The sequence below is a fragment of the Harpia harpyja genome, chromosome 14, assembly GCF_026419915.1.
Source record: "Harpia harpyja isolate bHarHar1 chromosome 14, bHarHar1 primary haplotype, whole genome shotgun sequence".
In the NCBI taxonomy this organism is placed as follows: domain Eukaryota; kingdom Metazoa; phylum Chordata; class Aves; order Accipitriformes; family Accipitridae; genus Harpia; species Harpia harpyja.
In genome coordinates, this window is record NC_068953.1 from 5,507,656 (window position 1) to 5,531,286 (window position 23,631).

General features: G+C 37.5%; 1 protein-coding gene across 1 annotated transcript in view; it reads right to left on the reverse strand.

The window, feature by feature from the left end:
* The window catches only part of ANKFN1 (ankyrin repeat and fibronectin type III domain containing 1), a 66,942-nt gene extending 44,640 nt beyond the window's left edge, over positions 1 to 22,302 (reverse strand). The window contains exons 1-4 of the mRNA XM_052809007.1: positions 22,117 to 22,302; positions 14,630 to 14,840; positions 9,888 to 10,082; positions 8,279 to 8,392 (exon numbers count right to left, since the gene is read on the reverse strand). Of these exons, the coding sequence (XP_052664967.1) occupies positions 8,279 to 8,392; positions 9,888 to 10,082; positions 14,630 to 14,840; positions 22,117 to 22,302 (706 nt within the window). The remainder of the gene's footprint in view (positions 1 to 8,278; positions 8,393 to 9,887; positions 10,083 to 14,629; positions 14,841 to 22,116) is intronic.
* Between the last annotated feature and the right edge of the window lie 1,329 nt (positions 22,303 to 23,631).

A 23,631-nucleotide genomic window follows, 5' to 3' on the forward strand; every position in this document is an offset into this window, starting at 1 on the left:
AAGAGTGTTCCTAGACTATTCCTAGAGAGCACATCTTCATTTGAAACTTCTGTGGCTATAAATCTTCATCATACATGTTTCAGAGATTTTTTTTTTTAATAATCAAATACTTTACTTGCAGTAAAGCTTCTTCCCTGACAGCTGTGGGCTCCTTTACCTTTTACGCCTGCTAATAATAACCGATGATGTTAAATAACCTTTCTTGTGGCCCTGTTTCTGGATGTTCCTTTGACCCAGGCCAGAATACTCTATTTTATGTCTTGATGTTTATGGGAAGCATTATGACAGCAGGCTGCGTGCCAAAGACACATCTTTGCTTGATCATGGCTTCACTAGTTCATCTTATAGCAAGTCTACATTATATAAATGATTTATAAGATACTATTTTTATTACATTGTAATAAAATTGTCACCAAGAGAAAATAAAAAAATTATTGACTGTTTTTTTCTCAAGTATTTAATTAGTGTTTTCTAAGTACTAACAATTCTTTATCCATTTGTAATAAGGTCAGCTATTCCAGTACAAGAAGGAACTTTTTTCCTTTCTGTTAGTGAAAATGACATCTTACCAACATTTTATAAATAACTAAGAAAATGTGCCATGTGGGTGCATATTGCCTTCCAATGTGGGCCAGTGGTTAAAAAGCTACAATGGATTATAATAACAGCCAAGATTTGTGTCTCAGCCCTGCAGTGCAATGACAAACATATCCCGCTCTGGCCATGGAAAGAAAAGTGGGAGAACATAAGTGTTGGAACTGTGAAAAGCGATTGGAGAATAAATGGGGTTCTTATGCAAAGGCTTCACATCCTAGAAAGGTATAACAGGCTTGGCTCCGATTCTGCAAATTTCCACTCCCAGTGGGTACGTTTTACTCATCTAGTCTGCGTAACCAAAGCTGGTGGGAAAGCTTATGAACGTAAGGACTACTTATTTGTGTGAAGCATGCATGAGTTAGGCTCAGCTTCTTCCCAAAACATAATACATTAAAATCTAATTAATAATGAGCAGTTGGGAAAATGCAAACAAAAAAGTAATCTATCACAATGTATGAGACAAACCAGAACACTGCACAGCACTGTTAACAAAGGAAATAAACACACAAACACTAAGTAACCTGTTTAATGGGATTCCACTGCTTTTCCTCTGGTTCTCCTGTAATATATTTTTAAAGAAGGACTTAGCTGCATAGATGTTATAATTAATTATATTTAAGGCTTTTATTTCTTTATAAACTAATCCCTACAGTAACTTAAAGAGCTTTCACCTTTCCCTAGCACTGCAGCCAGGTGTTGCAGGCAAAACAGTCTTGATTTGGGGAATTTTTACTTAATTTAATTTACTGCCAATTAACACAAACTTCTAATCACTCATTCAGAGTGAGAAGAAAGAAAACATAAACAATTAAACAAATATTTAAGTGAACGCCTTTCCACTGCCTTTCCCAGGCTCAACTTAAGCCAAACACCTATCCTCCCCCTTTCCTACGGTCAACTTCCCTTGTCTCCACCATGGGGTTACACTCAGCGATGGGGTTTTCCATCGCATTTAGAGCTAGCTGGGCCAGTTGTGACCAGCACCCAGCATCTGCTGACCTCCTCCCACACCTGTGGCCCCTGGCTACTGAAACCTGCCATATATGCCCAATACAGTACTCAGGCATGAGCTGAGTGAGTACTCATGCATGAACTCATTGGTTGCTCAGACATGAGTTAATAGGGCGCTCATGTGTGAACCAGCTGGGTGTTCATTAGTAAATTAAATGGGTGCTCATGCATGAACTGATTGGGCGCTCATGCATAAATTGATTGGGTGTTCATGCGTGAACTAATTGGGCACTCATGCATGAAAACAGTAAACCCTGCAATTTATGCTCATACATGAGATAAGAGTTCGAAGCAGATCCAAAGGCCTGATTCCAAATTTACATTCATTTATCAGTTCTGTGGGTCAGATGTAATTACTAGAACAGTATCAGGTTTTGGTTGGAGAGGCAAACTGACTATGTTTTAGACCCTTTATGCTTGTAACTGGTCCAGAAAAGTCCATGATGGACCAGAGAAGACTTCAGACAAAGTGGTGAGCAGGAAACTTTGCCACAATCACTTTGAAGACGTTCTGGTTTTGTTTAAGTCTCCAGTGAGGAACCATTCCCAAACCCATGAATCAAAAGATCTGCTAAATCAGGAACCTCCTTCAAGACAGAAGCTGAAGGTCTTGAGTTCCAGTCCTGCCACTGACTATAAGAAATTCACCTCTTCTATGCAATACCTATGAATGGGAAGCTGTAACGCTTAGCCACATGCAAATAATTTTTAAAAATACTTATTAATTTTGGTGAGGCAAAGCAAATGTAAAAGGTAAAGCAATGTCTAAAATTTAGCAACATCATGATATGAGCCTTTTTCTTAGACACCAAAGGCAGACAAAACCAGAGCCTCTATGTCTGGGTTTTCTCATAGCCATTCATCTTGAGCTGCTGTTCAAAATTCCTATAAAACACAAAACAGGAGGAAAGAATGATTGAATTGAGTAACTGGTGTCTGATCAACTATATTAGTTAACTACACCATCACTCAACATGTGACCCATGTTCAAAGGTGGTTTTAAATACATAGCAAACTTAAAAAATAGTAGTTCTTAAATTTTAAGTACAACACATACTACAGACATTGACAGGAGCTAGAAATAGAAAGGTTTGTTTTAACATTTATACATTTCTGTACTTGCTAGGCATAAAAATAGAAGGCAAATTGCACAGTCCTGTTAGCTACCAAAATGTAATGTGCAAATAAAGTGCCCAGGAGACCTAATAAAATGCCATAAATGAACTACTGTAAAAAATATCAGACCACACCTATTCAGCAGGATAAATTCAAATGTCTTACAAAGAAATGTATTCTCTTTCCTTTTTATGGAGTAAGAACTGTTTTGGGGAAAGAAAGAAAGTTTCAGAATATACAAAGAAACTTTGAATAATAAGTGAAAAGGCTTTCAAGATCCAGTTGAATGCAGAATGCTACTTAATTCCACTATAGACTGGAACAGGATCAAACAGTGACATAGCATCTACTGTAGAAAGATGCATAGGTATTAATATTAAAGCACCACATTTTCATACCTAAGATTAATTTCTAAAAGCATTCATTTCCATAAGCAGGGTTCTTCCAGATATCAAAGAAAGCACAGGCTTGCTGTTTTCTACTCTGACACTGCTATGTGAACAGTTAGTTGCCGCCAAAGTGGGGAAAAAAGCTGGACATGTCATATGTATATATATGTGTGTGTATATATATATATGTATGTATTTAGGTCTTTATGTAAGCCCTACCTATTAGACCAGGCAAACCTGTCTGGAGTCAAACCCACTGTATAGTGCTAGAAGGATCACTGCAGGAATCCTGCTATGGAACAAATCCAAACTTGATCAAACATGGCAAGTCAACTATTGATAGACAAATCAAATACATAATTACAAAACATAGGTATATGCTGTTTGTATGTGCTCACAGGGACAAGCAGAAGCCCATGCAAAATGATAAGATTATTTGGTTGTGAAAGGATTACCCCCGAGAGTAAAACATGCAGAATCACACAAATATTGTAGATAGCTTTTGTAAAATCTTTGAGGTTTTTCACACTGAAATTTTCAGTGAAAAATTTCCATTGACACAGTGACATGTCAACTGAGAATCTCAAATACAGATTATTTTTTTTGAGCTACAGAACTTATATCATATAGGCCTAGCCTGGTAGGCTTCCTTATCCCATGATCTCAGGTGCTGACCCTTAATGAAAAGGTAGCTCCATTCATTCTTTAGCTGAGACTTCTAATGATAACACCAAATTGCACCAGCCTCTCCTGGACAAGAGTACTTGCCTATAACCAACCCATTTCATGCAGCCATGCAATAGCAACATACTGTGGCTACTGCATATCTAGCTAGGACTGAACCAGTGATTTAAAGACAATTTAAATTTTTCTCATGCAAAAAATTCTGAAATGAACCACAAATTGCCTTGGAAGAAGGAAGGCAGGGAACAACTTTTTGTCAAAATTTAAGCAAGACATAACTCCTCCTTTCCTGACCTAAGCCGACTTTTCTTTTTTAAGGAGCTACACTGTCATAGAAAATAAAAAAAATCTTGTCTCCATCCAACAGAAATCCTAGAAGGCAGCTGGGCAGTCCCGACAAACACGACATATTCTGCTAAAATAACAAACTAAACAAAAAGGTAACAAGGGCTAAAGTGGCCTAGACAACTTAGCATCACTATCTGGAAAATAATTTGGCACCCAGGTCCACAGCTACATCCAAACAGAGAGAAGATCAGCTCTGTTTGCTACATCAAACACGGCTCAGATTTTTTTTTCTCTTCCTCTCTCTTCAAACATAAATAGTTCCAGGCTCTTAAATAAATTGGCTCAACTTTGGTTATACAAGCTATTTCATTTTTTCTCCATAGGTATTTGTTTAAAAATTGTAAATAAAATATAAACAGAGATTTTCCATTGCATAGTGATCCTTTCCAGTAGGTAATGATCAGAGCTACATCCATTTTTCTTCCTTATCCTATACTTGGGGATCACAGCATTATTATGACTACTTCTGACAGGAAATGGACAAAAAAATAATTATGCAGTAAGAGAAGGTTTACTTGTACTTATTCACTGTAAAAGCAAAATAATAATCGGGTTTAAAATGCACAGAAAATAAGTGCAACAAAATTACTTACCGTTATTTATAATTTTGTTCTTTAAAAAAACCTGCTTTGTTTATGTCTATGTGTTGTATGGAATATGTGAACCCTAGAAAGACTAATTAGTGAAAGACAACAGTTCTTAAAAGCCCTACAAGCATTTACCACTTGGATCTATTGGGAATGTTCCTAGGAATCAAGTGGTGCCTATCTGGATTATGTTGCTGCTGGGATTTTTTGCATCGAGATAGTTACAGTAGTGTAGCTCTAGGATAAAAATACATCAGTAACAATATGACAGTGTAAACAGAAGGTTCACCCTAGCTTCAAACTGTGGCAAGTTATTTTGTATATTAGTGTGGAACGTTTCGGTTGTGTTTTCAAAGATGTAAAACTAAAGCAGGTCTTAAGTACCTCCACAAGGGAATGTAAAGTTTGGCTTTAGGGTACGATTAGCCAAGGGCAGGGGTTTTTCTTCTCAATATTACAGTGATGCTTCACATCCTTCCTAAAACTGGCTGGGGTGAGGTGTCTCTGGCTTTGAATCTTTCTCTAGTATGGAGCAGATTATTACTATTATTATTGATTTATGTTATGCCTGTCTGCTTCCAGCCTCAAAACACTTTACTAAGTTACAATATACATAGGAATCATTTCATGTCAGCCACCACCACGCTGTAGCCTTCTCTGGAGGGAAAACTGAAGGGAGCCATTAGGATGGTGCCTGCAACATTAAACAACAATCCAGGAGAGGAAGTAAAGAATACTCTGGTTCCTTAAAGCAATGGCTCAACAGAATGCAGTCACTGAACTGCCATCCAGCTGGGACACCAAAGTCAATACCCATTCACTGTGTGTGGTTAAAATTAAATCTCCTAATGAAGTGAGATGGTTTTAGTGGTTAGAGAGTGAGTGCAAAGTATTATGCTCCTGTATTATTATTTGTAAGCTATACAGCTAACAAGGGAAAAGATCACACACAGGAAAATAGCAGACAGTTAGATAATGTTCCAAGCCCAGTTTCTAAATGACATTTGGGCAAATAAAGCTTTGGAAAAAATATGTTGAAAAAAAGATGACACAGAAAAAAGGAATTGGCAGTTTCTCCCTGTTTTGAGGGAACTAAACTAAACTGAACAGAAGTGATGTTAGTTTTTATGCCCTATAATTCAGGTCCAGAGAAAAGAACGTTATTAGCTTCTGTTAATGAGCAGGTATTCCCTAAACACTGCTGCAAAAGCTCCTGAATTTTAATTTGCTTAGAAAAAGAAATGGTAAAGTATTGAGGGGAAAAAAACCCTAACAGCTTATTGTTGTTCCTGAATTAGCAAAATGCTTAGATGGTTTTCTGGATAGGAGGTTTATATATCTGTCTAAAAACATCCTCTCACAATGTTATCAAGCTCTCCTTTCAGGGTTAGTAATTGCTAGCTGGTTCTAATCATTCTTGCAAGTGATCATTTGAAAGGTTCATTTTATGACCGCTCAAACTAGCACAAAGAATCTCACTCCATAATGTAATAAACAATTCTACAACCAGTGCTTAATTAATTCCCGAAAGTCACCAAAAGGAGCTATTAATGATCTTTCTTTTATCTAACCATAAATATGCAAGTCTCCTGGGATAAAAGATTTAAAAAGAACGTTCTGGCAAAACTAACTGTCAACTTGGTAAAGCATAAAATGATCACCAGTGAGGGTAATTCAAAATACAATGGCAGCGCTACCTAGTCTGATTAGAAAGTTAGGTCAGGTTGGATTAAATGTCTCTGAATGTTGTGCTTACCAAAAAGAGGAAAGAATTGACATGGTGCAAAACAGACTCAACCCAAATGAATACACAAGAGAAAAACACTACAACCTTTAGAAAATTATTTTTAAAAATCAATTCTATTGGGGAATTTCCTTTACTGCGAAGATATCAACAATCATTGTAAATAGAGTGTGGACAGTATTTCAAGGTTGTTTAAAAGACATGTATTACAAAGAGCAGGCTGATTTTTTTCAAGAGAACTTAAGTGTTTTAGGAGCCCAAGTATCATTTTCACAAGTAAACCAGGCACTAGGAAGCCCTTAAATGAAATTTAGTTTCCTGGCAACCCCACCCATTGCTGAAATTAGATTTAGGCTTCTAAAGGGCTTTGATGTTTTTGAAAATCACACTTCCTGCAGCACTGCACAGCTGACTAGGTGTAATACAGTAATTTACCCTTCTACTGAGGCTATCAGGAATGGAATCACTTTGATGGCTTTAGTGATGTCTGGGAGGCTGGGTTTTTTTTCTCATACTGTAAAAAAATTTTACTGGGCATAGCCAGTGATGACTGGAATCTCTGACCAGAAGCAGGGGGAGGAAAGAGAGGGAGAATCTGCCTTTTTCAAAATAAACTCATGCAGTCCTTTGGGTGCTTGTGCTTGATGCCAGTGGAGCCTGTGCGCCAGTATGTGCCACCTTCAGAAGAGCTCCATAAGCTGTTGAACCCTCGATGGACTGGGGCTTTCTGAATCTCTTCTGTTGATGCAATCCCTGTGACACCCACACACAGAAACATGAAATAGACTGCCCCACAAGACAGCCATTAGTGTTCTTGCTATATGTATGGAAATCCAAGGTTCAAGTACCTCTCAAATGAGTTTTTAATTATTAATACAAAGAAACAAACACAACAGGAAGCATTAAGAGAGACACAGCGGGAAATAACTAAGAGGACTTTCAGGCTCCCCACTCCTTGACTCCCCTGGGCTGAGCAAAGGCGGCCTCAGATCTTCAGAACAGCGCTTTTCAGGCTCTTGACCTGTGGAAGGACTCAGGCTCCCACTGGAAGATGGAGGCTGCGGATTGCTGCATGTAATACTGAAGAACTTACTGTTCCAAACATTTTAGAAAACCTGGAAGTTCCTTTAAACAGGAAATTTTAAAATTTCTCATTTTTGTTCTAATCTTCAATAAAACTTTTTTTTTTTTAATGTTGCAATTTCCTGTGGAACAGAAATTCTGTTTTAAAACCATTTCTATTCAACAGCGCTATTCAGATGGAAGCATTTTCCTATTCATTCCACTTTGCAACTAACTGGTGCCACCCTGAATGTATTGCTCTTCCAAGAATGATGTGGCAGCCCTGGAATAGCTAATTAGTTGGGCTGTATGATGCCTCTGCCAAAAGTTTCAGCTTCCAGAGGCATTCCTTGAAGGAATGGTGGTGTGGGTTTGGCATTTACAAGGATACATATGATTTCAGGAGCCCACAGGCACCAAAAGTTAGCTTGTGTTTTATAACTGCTCATCTCAACCCAGTCATTGAGCTGATGTCCTAACCACAGTGAGTCAAGCAAACTTCTGCAAAGCACTCATGGAGAAAGATTTTGGTTAATTTATTTTTTCTTTTTTAATAAAAATTTTGTCTTTGGGGAATCTTTTAAGAAAATTCCACTTTTACAGCTATTAACTGGGGAAATAATTAAATTCAAACATTACTAGCGTTGTAATATAATCTCTTGTAGATAAATACCTTTGTCACTTAGCCCTCAAATTTTTGTACATTGTTAAGGTAAATGAAAGATGTCTAAATCCAGTACCTTTATACTTGGTCACCACAGCTGAGTTGACACTCAGAGGTTCTTGGAAGGTGACAGTGAGTGATGTACTGCTTGTTACCATGAGACAGACATTGGTTGGCGCCTCAGGGGCTCCTGGGAGAGAAGAGAAAACATCAGCTCTTCAGCACAACAAATCCTATTCAAACAATGTTTCTGAGTCTTCAAAGAACCCACTGAAAATCACCCTGCAATTGTGAGCTTTGGGTTGTAGGTGTTTGTGTTCTCTGCCTTTTGAGCATTTTAATTAGTGCCTCTGCTAACAATATCCTGCAGACACCATTTGTTTCTATCATGGTTTTTGGCTCCTTTTGGTTAAAAATATCTTCCTGCATATATGTAACCCAATAAAACAGATTCATGCTAATTATGTCAATGAAAAGCCCCTATAAATCTCTTGGGGTGGGTAGGAGGAGAGAGAAAGGACAAAACCACAAAGACCTAATTAAACCTTTATGGTTTCACTAACAAACTCAAATTTATCAAATAACAGAAAACATTTTTACATTATTGTGATTCAGAAATTGCAAATTCCACAAATGTTTCAGTGTAGTAGTTCAAAATACAGTTGTCGCTTGAGGCCTAACATCTTTTTTTTTTTTTTTTTAAAAAAAAAAAAGCTTAATTCACAGAATATCAATCAGACTCAATTCAGAAATCAAACACAAAATGTCATGACTTACTGCTGGGATTGATTTAAAAAAATCATTATATTAACTCACACTACTGCTATATTTCCTGTATTTAGTATCTAATACAAGAAGTACTACATCTGTCTCGAAGAAGTAATCTTAGAATACAATAAATTTGAGAAAATTATTTGTAAGTACATTTATATAAAGATGGTTGTAAAAATGTTAATGGCAATGATTGTATTTCATTGAATAGGATACAGCTAAAAGATCTACATGTGAAACAATTCAGCCCTGTTTACTCCTTCCCATGGGCCCAAATTCCCATTTACTTTGGACACAGACTCACTTGTACAACTGTTTAAAGTTACCCAATCTGAGACTATGCTGATGCATCCATACATGGATGCCAAAATTAAGTTTTCACAATTTTTATACGTAAAATGAAATTCCATTGTTTGATCAAATGTTTAGAACAACTCCATTCTTCTAAAACAGAATACTTCAAAAAAAAAATCAAATTACAACAGAAAAAAGGCCAATGTCCCCCCATCCCTCCTCTTCCCTATCATATATTCTTTTCTAATCATCCCATTTTAAACTCTGAGCACATTGAGATTCAGGAGTAAATGTGAAGAGAAATAAGCAGGACAGAATCATTAGATCCTGAACCAAGAGTTTGGAGGTCTCATCAATTTTATGCAGCCCACTCCTAAACTAGATATGTGCTTGTTGTGCTCAGATATTTGGTCTCCTGTTGTTCTAACATCAATTTCTTTCTCATTCTTGGGAAGGCCATTTAGTAGTATGCCTCAGTTTTCCCACCCTAACATTCATCTGCTTCACAGCAGCGCTGTGATGATCAGTTAGTGAGGAGAGCATCTTTGCTCAACAAAGGCAGTGTTTGCTCAGTTGTAGAGTTCTTGTCTTGAATTTTGCAACTACTTTCTTCTACTTACTAGCATGCTCGTAGCCTGCCTTCATGCGCTTGTATAGCCTGTATCTCCATTCCCATGCTTTTAGTTGCTTCTCTTTTTCTGTGTTGTCTGTACCAAGGCCTTCATTCATCACTTGTGCAGACAATTCAGTAACTCGCTGCTGTGCTTCCTGGACCAATGTACTCAGATGCACTGACCTGCTTTCCATGTTAACAACTACCAAGAAAAGGGAAAAGTAAGTAATTGCTTGGTGGACTTATGTGACAAAATTCTGGCCTTACGCATTCCGGTATAACACATGTAAGGTCAAATCCTTGAAGACTCTGCCTTCCAGTAGTTATCTTGTCATCAAGTGGATTAGAGCATGCCAGTTTGTACCACTTAAGGATCTGGCCACTTAAATGGGATTAACATCATTAATAAACTGAGCAAATTTTATCTTGTGATGTTTCTCATATGCTTAAAAATGTCTTAATTAGACTGAAATCGCATATATGTTTTAAGTTGGTAGAATATTAAAAATGACTTAAAATAATAAAGCATTGGATTTCTATCCAACCCCTACTTTGCCATAATATCATAAGCTTTCATAGAAAAAAAGAAGGTTGTACTGGTTATAAACACATACAATATATAAATCTCTACAAGCAAAGAGAGATCTAATTGGCAAACTTAAGAATGAGAGTTTTGTGCCTAAGGGCCATGGCTGGTATGGAATGGATCTCTTTCCAGGTTTTCTTTGTGCCAGAGTTTTGCCCATGTAATATCTGATCAGTCCTCTGACAGACTGGACAGATAGCAAACAGCTTGACACATGGAGATTTTGTTTTTCTCCAATGCTCAGAATAATTTTAATTTGACATTTAGCAGTTCAGATTGCCTGTATGAACTACTGCGTGCTACATAAAGGTGAAAATGAAGATCGCATAGGTTACAAACTAAAATAGGTTTGATTTTAGCCCAAGACCACAAGACTACCCTAAACCATACCCTTGATTATGCAGTGAAACGTGGTGAATCAAGCCATATTTTCAGAAATGCTCTTAGCCTGAAATTCTTCAAACTATTTGCAGTTTAGGAGTTGTAAAGGTGCTTAATCTGAAAAGAAATGCAACCACTGATCTGATGTTCAATATGCAGGAAATAGCGTACAAGAGAAGGAGTTCTGCAATTGCAGACAATAACTTTTCTCTGGTATCTGGTATTTTTGCAGAAGAGCTCTGAAATAGTCTTAATTTAAAAGGCCCCTATTTACTGAAAACACTACCCTAGCACAAGCAGCTACTCTTAGCAATGATGGGGAGTTGCTATGTAGGGACAGCCAGGCTCTTCATTTCCCTAAGGTTTTTACAGGAACAGCATGAATCTTGCACAGGATGCACCGATCATTCACTTGCATAAGCCAGGAGCACTATACATTTCTGAAAACATCAAACTGTACCATATAAAGGGCCAAGACTGACACGTTTTTGACATCAAAATACCACGCGAGCGAAGATGTCTGCGCACATGAATGTGTTATTCCTAAACAGGAATCATAGGATTATGGGACAAATCAGATTGGAAAGGACCTTCTCTAGTCCAACTTTCTTGTTCAAAACAGGGTCAGCTATGAGGTCATACTAAGTTACTGAGGTCATTACCCAGTCTGGTCTTGAAAACTTCACAGGATGGAGGCTTTACAATGACTCTAGGCAACATGTTCCACTGCTTTACTGTCCTTATGGTGAAAAAGGTGTTTGTTTTATCCAGTCTGAACCTCTCATTTTAACTTTTGCCCTCTCTCTCTCATAACAATATCACAATCGAAGTTTAGTGGAGTCTAAGAATAACCCTCATACTAATGTGAAAAGCACCATGGGATCTTTAAAGCCACAGGAGGAGAGCAAAGAATTACTCAACGCCTCTGACATCCAAAAGGTTGTTTTTGAAGAATGTTTGTCTCTAAGACTTTGCTTTCAGAAGCTGGCTTGAAGCCATCCTTCTTGAAGTTTGATCGTTCTTCATATGGACATCAGAGACATATGGCCAGGCTTACTGGAATCCGTTGGTATCCTAAGAACTGCCTGTTTACTGGGAGGCCAAAGGTGATATGGTTTCCTGGATCCATGCCTACAATAAACATGCAACACATCTGATAGCACAACAGGACTAAGGAAGGAGATTTTATGTGCCAGAACTTCAGGTGATTGAGAATTGGCATCAGTTCAAATTCTCACTAAGGATCTGGCTCTATCTGTTTAATCAAGATTCTGATCCACAATGGTCAGGTCTTGGAAATGTGTCCAATCAGCCACTGGAAATTTTAATCTTATTTTTATTTGGGTTCACATGAACAAGCCAAGCCAAACCATGAGTATATGATGAATAAGAGTAACTGAAAAGATAACACAGCGGACTTTGCCTGCTCCCCAACTAAATTAATATTTTAAATGCTGTACTCTCTGATCTTACTTACTTTGTGTTTAAGAGATGTTGGGTTCCTGTTAAGATTTATAGTCTGAGCACTCCATGTGGAAATGAAGATCATAGTTTTACTTTCTATTGCTTTATCTGCTGTTCCTATTCCAGGCAGGAATCCAGGTGATACAGATGGAAGCTATCTGTCCTCCAGATCCTCTTTTCTACAGCATTAGGTTAGGGGCTATAACGAGATTTTGGCTGGATCACTATGGCTAATATAGTGGAAAAGCAAGAGTTTTCTCTGTAGGAAGCTTTCTGTGTGCGCTTGAGACGGGGAATTCCTCTACCTTGCAGTCTCCCAGATCTGTGCATCTGTCCTATACACTTCCAATCAGACCGAGAGATGCCTGTGTCCTGTCCCAAAGTTGGAGTGGGTCAGAATTTTACCTTGAAATCCCCTCCCCTCCCACTCAGCCTGGGGAAGTCTTGCTCAACTGCCCACCACAGAGAAATGAAAATGCTCCCGCTGGGTGCTGGATCATGTTCTTGCAGCCCTGAGATCGTACAAACAGAATGGATTTCATTCTAAAACAGGGCTGGTTAAGTACAGAAAGCAAAGCAGAAAGACTAGAGAAAATAGAAAGTGACTGCTATCAGTTCCACACGAATGAAGCCACATACAAAGATGCTGTTAACCTTTGTTTTGAATGCTGAAAAGAACTTTTTGCATTTTGCTCTCAAGTAGCAACTGTAAACCCTTAAGGTAAAGAAACCCAAACCAAACAATTGTTTGCTTTTTATTGAGAATGCTTCATCCATTATTTCAATCAGAAAAACTAAAAATCAAGATAAGTGAAGTGGAAATTTGGTGGGTATATTTTGAAATGGAAATGAGGTGGTTATATATTCATATTCTCTGTGTTCATAGGCATGTTTGCATTAATTACAGGAAATGAATACTAATTTATGATTGCCCCTGCTCGCCATCAGACTACATTTATTTACAGATGAGGTCAATGAAAAATTAGTTTAGTCTTTTTTACTGCTGTTTAGAACACTCAAGACTGTGTTTTCCTCTAGATTTGTCATGGTTAATGAATGTTGCTTCAGCAGTCAATCATGTACTCTAAATGCTGTCACACTTTTTTTTAAAGCCTCAGTCATGAACCATGACAGAAAAATAAACAAATAAATATAAAACTAAAAAACTCTTTTCACTGAGCAGCTACACTATGCAAAAATCTCCAGGGAAGGTTAAAGGAGGCCAGAATAAATGATAATATAAGTGCTGTGGACATAGAAAAGCAATAAAGGTGTACCAACACTGAGGGTCTGGCAAAAAAACTCAACACACACGCACATGCACACACACTCTCCAGTGAAAAAACTGGCAATGTTAGTAGCCTCAAGGTGCAATTTCCTGGAGCACCGAGATTGACATGCCAGCACTAAATGTTGTTAATTTAACTAACTTCAAATTAATGGCAGAGTCTGCAGTGGCCGAACCCCTCAAACACAGTCTCATTATAGCCTTGCTGGGAATGTCCTAAATATAGGCATTGACAGTTTAAAACAAATTCGCATACATTGGTGTATTTTTAGACACAAGTAAGGCGTCAGAGTTTGTGTCATGGTATATGGTTGATTAATTGGGTTGGTAAGTCACCCTCCAACCCACAAATTGTGCATAAAAATGCCCATGAAGGAATACAAAGGAGTTTTATAACTACAATATGCAGTTATAAGAAATATTGGTATTCCAGTAAAGTGAGAAGATCTGTTTTGTGTTTAGATTTTCTCTGGTTCTGTAGAACTTTGAAATTCTCACTTAAGTGGGATTTTAGGCCATTTGAAGACCACAAGTGAGGAGTCTGTGGGTAATGGAAATGATAGATTTCAACACAACCTCTCTCCTGAAGGCAGCATAGCCAAAATCAAAAGGATAATCAAAATAAACCAAAGTCTAGACAACCCATCGTCCTTTCATTTTTGATGACAAACTCCATATTTCAGACCACGATCTTTGAATCACTCAGTTCCTGTTTCCATATTTTTAAAGAATTTTTTCTCAGTATTGATATTAACTCAGCTGCCCCAGTGTTAATCACATTAGAAGCTCAGCCTGATTCCTCAGTTGGTGTATCTGACAGAGAACAAAAAAGATCTACTGAGCACGCATTCAACAAGCAGATATTGCTGCAAATGTCCTCTAGCACTGTGCTACTATTGCTGGTATAACCATCTTTATGATAAAACCGGTCAGGTTTTGTGCGTAATGTAATTAGTTTCCCAAAACAGCAGCAAACCTAATCTCCTACAGGCAATTATCTAAGTAAATTCCATTTGTGTTCTTTACTTACAGTGTGGACTTTCCTTTGCCCCAATGTGTAGAAGGGTCCTAGCAATAGGGACGTTGTTTGTCAAAATGGCAATATCCAAAGGAGTTAGTCCCTCACTGTTTGGTGTGTTCAGGTCCAGCTCCTCCAGTGTGTATTGATAAAGAAGAATCTGAACAGCATCCAGATCTTGCTGTTCTACGGCCTCAAACATAGCTTCATTGCACTGGAAATTCTGTGTATCAATAAAAACAGAAATTCAGTAAAACTTTTCAAATGTCAGTGGTTTAAAAATAACTTGAGAAAATTTGTGTTTTGTGACATTGCCATAAAATATTGATCCTCCAGGCCCAACTTAGGTTAAGCTAGAAACATGGAAATTGTTTGCAGCAAAGTTGAGCTTGGTCTGCTTCTGGACTTGTGTGCTTGAACTTGCTTCAGGTCTGTGGGAAGATTCAAGTGAGATTCAAACCCATACAAAACAAACCCATACTTATTTAGACATCTGTGCTGTAATCAAACTATATGAGCAATATTATATGTTTTCAGTGTGAAACTGGATGAAAGACTATGATTTTAGCAGAGTCTTGGACTACTGAGTTTTTCAAACTCAAAATTTAAACTAAAAATCTACAAAGTCAAGTGATCAAAATCCAAATAAAACAAGCTACTCTGGAGAAAAACCTTCACAGCTCCAGTGTGAGCTAGTAATAGGTGCTGTTCATTCAAATACTTCAATCATTTCTATGTGCTCAGATTTTTGCACTTAACTTCTAACTAGAAGCAGCTTTGAAATGTATAGTCGTAGAAATAAGACTGAAAAAATTGACTGTCCAGTGTGCATGTCCAGAAAGTGATGTGTCTGAACAGCAGAGAACACAAGCAGCCAAAGGCAAGAACATACATGGCACCGACTCTCAAGCAGGGAGAACCGCTGAACCTTTTCCTTACCAATGCCAAGGAGATAAAAGAATGGTATAATACAAAGAAACCTATCGTTTCTTAATTGAGCTGGGGAGAAGCAGGTGCAGGAGAATAGCATGGCCTGCAGGTTTCTGTTATGAGAACATCCTTCTGGAGCCTACAGTAATGACATGTTATTCGCCAAGATTCGTTAAATTCTTTCCCAGCATCCCATTGCCATAATTACCAAATAGGTTTTTTTTCCTCTTAAGAATGAATTAGTAGAAGCAAGAGGCCCAGCTGAGCAAGGAGGGCTCAGCATGCGGTCACATAAAGGAATTGAGATCTATGTAGACATATTGTGCCAATGGGCTTACTAAAGAAATGCATACATAAAAGAGCAAGTGATCCAGGTACATAACGTAAACTAGCTTCCTGTGTCCTGAAACCCATACGGAGGAAACACAGAGAAAATTCTTATGTAATAATGTGGTTTTTATGATATGAAATAAATACTGAATTGAAACCATCTTCTACTGTGATTAGAAATTAACATTTCAGTCACATCAAAACTTCATTTTCTTTTTTAAATTGATGTAGTTTTATTCGGCATATCCCTGTCCAAGTTTTGCTCTCAGTGAAACAACTCTTTCCGAAAGAGCACTGATCTGCTGGAACATCTTTTGTCTCCTCCTAAAACACATAGACTAATGGTTTGCAAGCAGTTTTGAAAACTAGAGTCCACAGCTACACCTCTGAATTTGATCAGTTCTACAGGGTTTTTTTCAGTTGTGCTTGAAGTTAAAAGTGTCTTCAGAAATTCTCAGGTCTGACAGAGATCTTCTGGTCTACTGTTTTGCATGTGAAGTACTGGTACCACACTAAGAATTTGCAAAGGTGATGTTATCTTAAAGTTTTAATATGGACCCCACCTATGCTGAATATTAGGGATCAGCAGAACGACAGGTGCACATAAGATGATCTTTACCCCAAATTGTCAATATAGAGAAATGAGATACTTATGTTAGATGACTATCTAAGGATGAGATGAACGATGCAGCTATAAAGCAAATCTAGGAGAGTAGTGCCGACTTGGGAACCTACCTTTTAGACACTTAAGTACAAAAGAGAGGTCATGCTGGAGAAATATTTTTTCTGTAGATTTCCATGCAGAATAAAAGATACTACTTAAACAAATGCTTCATCAAAATGAGCCTCTGTCAAATTCTTGTTTTCAGATTCTTCTCTAGATTGTGAGATTCAGATTTAATTTCGTTATCAAATACCTAGATCATACTTCAGTGTTAGGTGTAAGAGAAAAGTCTCAGAAAAAGGAATAGTTGAATGGTAAGCAGCTAGATTTATCATTCTTTATCCGCCCCTTGGTTCAAGGCAAAACATTGTCTTTAAGGACATATACTGTCAACAGAGAGGGCACATCTCCAGAAAATTTTAGAAAAGAGGGCAGCACATATTTCTCTTATTATAAGGTAAAACTTAAAAATGACAGAAATTTTTACTGCAATGCAGCAATGTTTCTTTTCATTCCAGTAGCTCCACACATCTGCTGTCTTGCTTATATAACACCTTATCACCCTGAAATCAGAGATCTTATTCTGGCGTTTTGCCCCTACCCTGAAGGGATGAAGTGCTCTGGCTAGAAATTAAAATAATTTTAATTATAATCAGAAAATATTTTAATTAATGGTATGATTCTGATACATGTTATATGTCATCAACTCCCACTCAAGTTAATGATATGCATTTAACAGCTGTATGTCACTGTACTGGGTACTCAAAATTAACATAAATAGATCATTGATGTTCCACCTAGAGGAAAAAAAAAAAAAAAAAAAAGCTGTGCTCCTTCACTCTTTGAAACTTCATTATTATGAATGCAGAACTGTGAACTGATAGACTGTTTTTTATATAAATTATTAGAAATGCAAAATATATTCACCAATTCTGCAAAAATATATATCAATATTCTAAAAAGCATTAATTTCATCACAGTTTACACACATTTCAAATTCTTTTTCTATTGATTTTGGAACTTCCTCTATACTGTTGTTTATGTAAATAAAGAGTAATTATGCTTCAGAAGCATCTGCATTTTGATCCGATCAGAAAACAAGCAAAATCATATTACTCTCGTAACTGATCACAGGTGGGAAAATCTACTTATTTAGCAATAAATTCATAAAAAGCTTACAACAAAGGAAATTGGTTGAAGTAAACTGAATAACTACATTAGTTTCCGTTTCTTTCAATTAAGTTCATTTTTGGAAACACCAGCTAACAGTGTGAGAGCAGAACAAAAAGGTACAGCTGACGGTATTACTCAATGACAGGCTTGTGGTGCTTACTTAGGATAGGAAACAAAGTACTTTTTGCTTCACATTTCCACTTCTGTGGCACTGAGTACATACATGGTTTTCACCTTTTTTGAAATCAGAATAGTCATTCTTTTTTAACTGACTTTATGTACATGCATAAAGGTTAAATGAGTTCGCATTTGTAGAATGGTACCCTAAGTGCTCAATACCATTATTTGGCCTTAATTCCAATTTTGTGTGAAACTCAATAAATCTTGTACTACATCTCAGGAATTTCTTGCATTATATAAAAACAAAAAACCCGTTATAATAAAAAAAAATGGCTACCTTCAGTATTACAGCTGAAATTAACTCAATGATATGGCTGACAAAAGCATTTGGCCCTTTTCAAATACATAGACACACACTTTAACAAGAGATTTTTCCTACCTGAATGATTATGGTAAAATTATTTTTAAAACTTTGATTTGAATTGTTATTTTTTTATTTAGTTATCAAGACTTAGACCTGCCTAGATACCTTTGAAAATGCATCGTTGGATTTTTGCTTGCCAAATGAATTACCTGAAGTATTTGTGAAATTTTGGATTTAAGTAAATTGCTGAACAGAATCTAAGCACATGCTTAAATTAATTCCTCATAAATGCTCTTGCAAGCCAATCTGTTGGCAAAAATGTTTCACCAAAAGGGAAAAAATAAAAGCAAATTTCTATTTCTTCATTTCATTAGAAATCTGATTGAAAAAGCTGCACTGATTTAAACAAGAAACAGAGCATGAATTTTATAAGCTACTTCATCCAATCCAAACAATTATGAGACCAAATTGCAAATATCAGCTTTTCCAAATGAACAATTCAGACACAAGCAATAGGCTGAAATAGGTTGGCAAGTCTCCTAACTTCAAAGAGTGTAAAAACACGGCAACTGTGGTATGGCCTTTCTAACTGGGCATGTATGCATCCCTCATCCACATAGCAGTGCGCATCTAACCATGCTATATCTGTTTCAGTCAAAAAATATCCTGGTGAGACAGTGAAATATCTACATTTTCAGCCATGCCAGTAAATTGCCCCATTTGGAAGTCTGCATCAAGCCCAGCTCTCCAAGTCCAGAGAAATATTCTACACACCTGACCAAGTTTTCCCCAACTATCTGCTTTCACACAGAAAACAGAAATATATTTGAGGATTATATAGTTTCCTGCAAAAAGCTGATCATATTCTATGTAAAAGACTCTAGTATTGCAGCAGGATTCAGGCGTCTGCAGTCCAGGGGTAAGAAATTCAAATCGGGGTAAGTTGTAGTATCTTCAGACCCATGTGCTCAATTTTAGCCCAGCTGGTTTTGTCACAAATACTAACAAAAGCCTTCCGATTTCTGCCTTTATTTACGTTTACTAGATAACTTTCTTCTTCTCTGAAAAGACAAAACTATTAAATTCAAAGAGAAACTGAATCACATTTACAAGTGATCAAGTAAAGTTTAGGGGCAGTTTTTACATTGCTTTTTCCTTGAGTCAGTCCTGCAGCCTCTAATCATTAGCTAGACTGCTGTGCTATGTGATTAATTTATTTAGGTGTTACTCTGATGCACAAATGTATATACTGAAAAGGACTACAGTACTGCTTTGCAGTAAGTAATAACCATGTTCCAGTAAGTGATTCAGTGGTGGAGTGTTTAGAAATGCAATCTTATGTAGCTTAATTAAAATGAAGTGCCCCTTTCAAGATATTTGCTCTAGGTCTGACTGAAAAAGTCCACTATGTGCTACTGGAGTTGGAAAAAACGTTAAAGTAGTTTCTGCAAAGACTTGTTTTGATAAACATGAGTTCAAGAATAAAGCTATTTTGGGACATTGCTATGTCTGCAGCAAGACAACAATTTACTGAATGGAAAGTGTTGCACAGCAAGAGAGAATGGAAAGAAAACTCTTCACTAGCCAAAGCAGAAAGAAAACAAATTCTAACAAATGTTGTTCACTTGTCTGGAGACATGATTTTAGTCATTGACTTAGCTCTGTAGCACATAAACTCAGTGATTAGAAAATATATCAGCCAGCAACTTGACCAGGAATATTTCCACCCCTTCACTGATGGTGTCCTTGCTATTTGTTTTTAGGGAAAACTGTGAAAACAACAGGCAGAATGGCTAGAATGGGATCCAAAGACTTTTGAGTTCAGTGGGAGTCTATTCACTGACAGTTGTGGATACCAGCTCAGACCCCAGACTGGCAATACCTAGAGGTACCTATGCTCACTGTAGGTCAGCAGTTACAAAAGTTATGTCACTCCCATGACATTGTAGCGGGTTGGGGGAAACAAAGTTAGCACAAGTAAGTCTACATCCCATTAAACCACCACCCACATCACAACGTAAAATCAAGTCTCCTAATTATGATTACCATGAATAGGCACTCCCACCACCTGACACACCTAGACTGAAAAGGAAGTGAGACTGTAAGTAATTAACTCTGTGGAGAGCAGAGGACTTGAGCCTCAGCAGCAGTACACTGCTCCTCAATCTTTGGGCTGTGCTCATTTGCCATTTCTCTTCTCATTAGTTAAGCATGACAGAGGACCCCATATTTGAAGGAATGTGGAATTTGAAGTGTATATTTAGAGAAACACTGGTCAGAATATATGCTAACAGACTGGCATTCGTTCAGTCTACATGTCAGTGTGCTCTGGCATGGTCCCCAGCACTAGTTTATCCTCTTCTCTTTCGCTTGCCTAGTCACACACAAGCTTGCAACTGAAAAGAAAATGGAAAGAAAAGTCAGTGGCTAAAAAATTCATCTAAAGAATCTTTTCCCACAGTTCATACTTAGAGGCCCAAATTCAAATGATCCCCACAAACTGAAAGCATCTGGAAACCCACTGCCTCAAAAGCACAGCTGTTGGCTACTATGCAAAGGCTGTTCTCCAGCTATCAAAACCTGTTTGAGTTTCAGGCTTCTCCTTCTGTAAAACAAAATCTATTGGCTCTGGCAGAGCTGAGAGGAAGGAGCCATAATCCCCTGCTTCCTTCAGGTCATAGTCTTTCTTCACAGGAGAGAGACAACAGCCTCTTGACTTTTCAATGCCCTAGAGCTACATTTCAGCTTAGCTCTTCCGTGGGGCATGCATGGGTCCTCTGACTTCAGGAGAGAAGTGATCCTAGGGGATAGGATCATTGAACTGATCTTAAAATTATTTTCAATTCTTGCATTGATTCATATAATTTGTCTCATATGTAACAAAGATTTGCGAGTGTTAAAGGAGTCTAGAGTGTGTTTTTTATTCTGACAAAATGTAATATTTTTATTATCTGGCCCAACCATATTCAGAGTTTAGTCCTGCACTGCGCTTAGCATCTGCTTTAGTGCAGCAGAGTAATGGTTCCAAGAGGTGTCTCCTGGCACATTCACAGACACTGTCATAAGTTATTGCTCTTCAGAAGTGGAGAGGAACTCTTTCCTTCAAAATAATTCAGAGGAAAATTTGAAGGATGTGTCTGTTCTTCCTACTTATGGAAAAGGGGAATTTATTTTATTTTGGCAATATCAACAGCAGATTCATCTTCCTCCAGCAAATATAAGAGATTCTATTGTGCACTGAACTTACACTGTGCTATTATTTCAGGGACACAGTCCATTCTTCAAAATGTATGTGCTGGAGGTTGTGTAACTTCACTAGCACTGGCATAAATAGGAGCACTTTTGAATGTTGAGTCTAGCAGGTGCTTATATGCTTTCCTGTACTGGCACCAGAGTGCTTGACTGTGTTCTTTGACTAGGGTAGGGTACCCAGGCCAGACTGCTTCATGTGTGGTCTACCTTCTTCCATGGTCTTATCTAGTGACCATTACCACAGTCTGTGAACAACCTTGCATTTATCTGTCACAGCATGTAAGTTCCAAACGAGAGCAAGTAGAAAAATGGGAAATTCTATTAAAGTAATCTTCAGTTTTCCCAAAATACTTTTTCTTAATTTCTTGTAAGAGAAACACTTGTGTGTATATATTTTATCCACATTTTATCACATTAATGCCAGGTTAAGATCTTACTCCTAAAATAAAGCATCATCACTTGAGCAAGGTAGCTTTTCTTTAGCCTTCAAGAAGGTCAGACTTTGTTTTGACACAGGATCATAAGTGATAAGTCTGGGAAGAACATACAGCACCAGTCAGGGAACAGACAAAGTGAGACGATGAAAATTCTACAGATTAAAAGCAAACCGATTAAGGAGATTAATAGGACAGTAAGTTGGCAATTTGATAAATACAAAGTAATTACCATTGAGGTCTTACGGAGACTGAGCCGGTCAGATCGAGCTCTGAAATATGCTTCGTCAAAGGATGTATGACTCCCCTTAAGCTTCTCTGACAGGTTCCGATATAATCGCTTTGCCGCATTTGGAGAGGATGGCACGCTGTTCTTTTTAGTCTGGAGGAGACTTAAGTTATGCATTTGCTGTGTCATTTTCAGCTAGTAGTTTCTGGAAGAAAAACGACAGCTGTTTAACAAGGTTTTGCTACGCTAGCATAATTGATCAGAACTGTATCATCAAAATGCACATTGCAAGACTTCTATGGCAAAAATCACTTTCACACACACAGTTTTTGAACACTCAGAAGCACGTTTTGGGGCTTTTTCAATGGCAAATTGCTCTTCATGGAATTAGTCCTGTGGATACCTATGGGGAGGGAGAATTAAGGATGGAAAAACTAAAACAGACCACTTCAGAACTATTTGCTGATTTGTAAAAGGACAAGGGGTTTCATTTAATGTGGGAAATAGCCTTTTGACAGAGTGAGTTCTGGCAATACAGGTGTCAGAAAAAAATGACACCCAAATGTAAACGTTAATATACAATTTGGATAGCATGTACATAATCTGCGTTTTGTCAGCACTATGGTTTCTTAAAACAAAACCGAAGCAACTGAGAGGAAAAAAAAAAGTCTGATTACAGAACAGAATGCAGGACTGAATTTTTTAACTGGTCAAGTGACTTAAGTTTGACACAAGCAAAACTGTGGCAAGATGTGCTTTATTTCCCACATTACTATCTGCTAGCAAACTGTGTACTCCAAAAGCATGTGACTTTTCAGTTGGGTGGGTGGATTCTCTTTCTCTAGAGACTCAAAGCAGTATTTCTCACAAAGGAAGTATGGCTGGATCCAAAATATTTTTTCATCTCTGAACCCATCACAAGCTACTACAGAAATAAAGCATGAACTTACATTTAATTTGCATCAAATGCTGACATGTTACCATCCAAATGAAAGTCCATTACTACAGAGAATGGGTTTTTTTGTTAGAGGATTGAGGAGAATTTGGCAGGGAGGGAACCTGCTCTATGACCAGGACTCCTAAGGCATTACGTTTTAGCAAATAACAGCTGAAACACAGAAAACCTATTTAGGCTCTGCTGTAGGCATAATGAGGCATACGTGCATTTTTAGTTTAAACTACCTATGGCCAACTAGTGTCCAGGTTATTGCAAAGACCTTACACTCTATGTTTTACAGTTAAAATAATCTGTCATTCTAACTTTTGCTGTTTATAGTTTCATACTGAGTAGTTTCTTCCCTCAGTTAGTGGACAGGCACTGCTTTTGTCTACATATTGTATAACTTTATCATGTTCTGTGTTTGCCCTGACCATTTAGACTACAAACTCTTCCAAGAGGGACTGCCTCCTCTCTCTAAGACTGTCTAGGCTAATAGGATTTCCATATTATCTCATAATTAAACAATACTTTCTATGCTCTAGGATTAGAGTAATTTTTCCATATTAGGAAAAATTGAA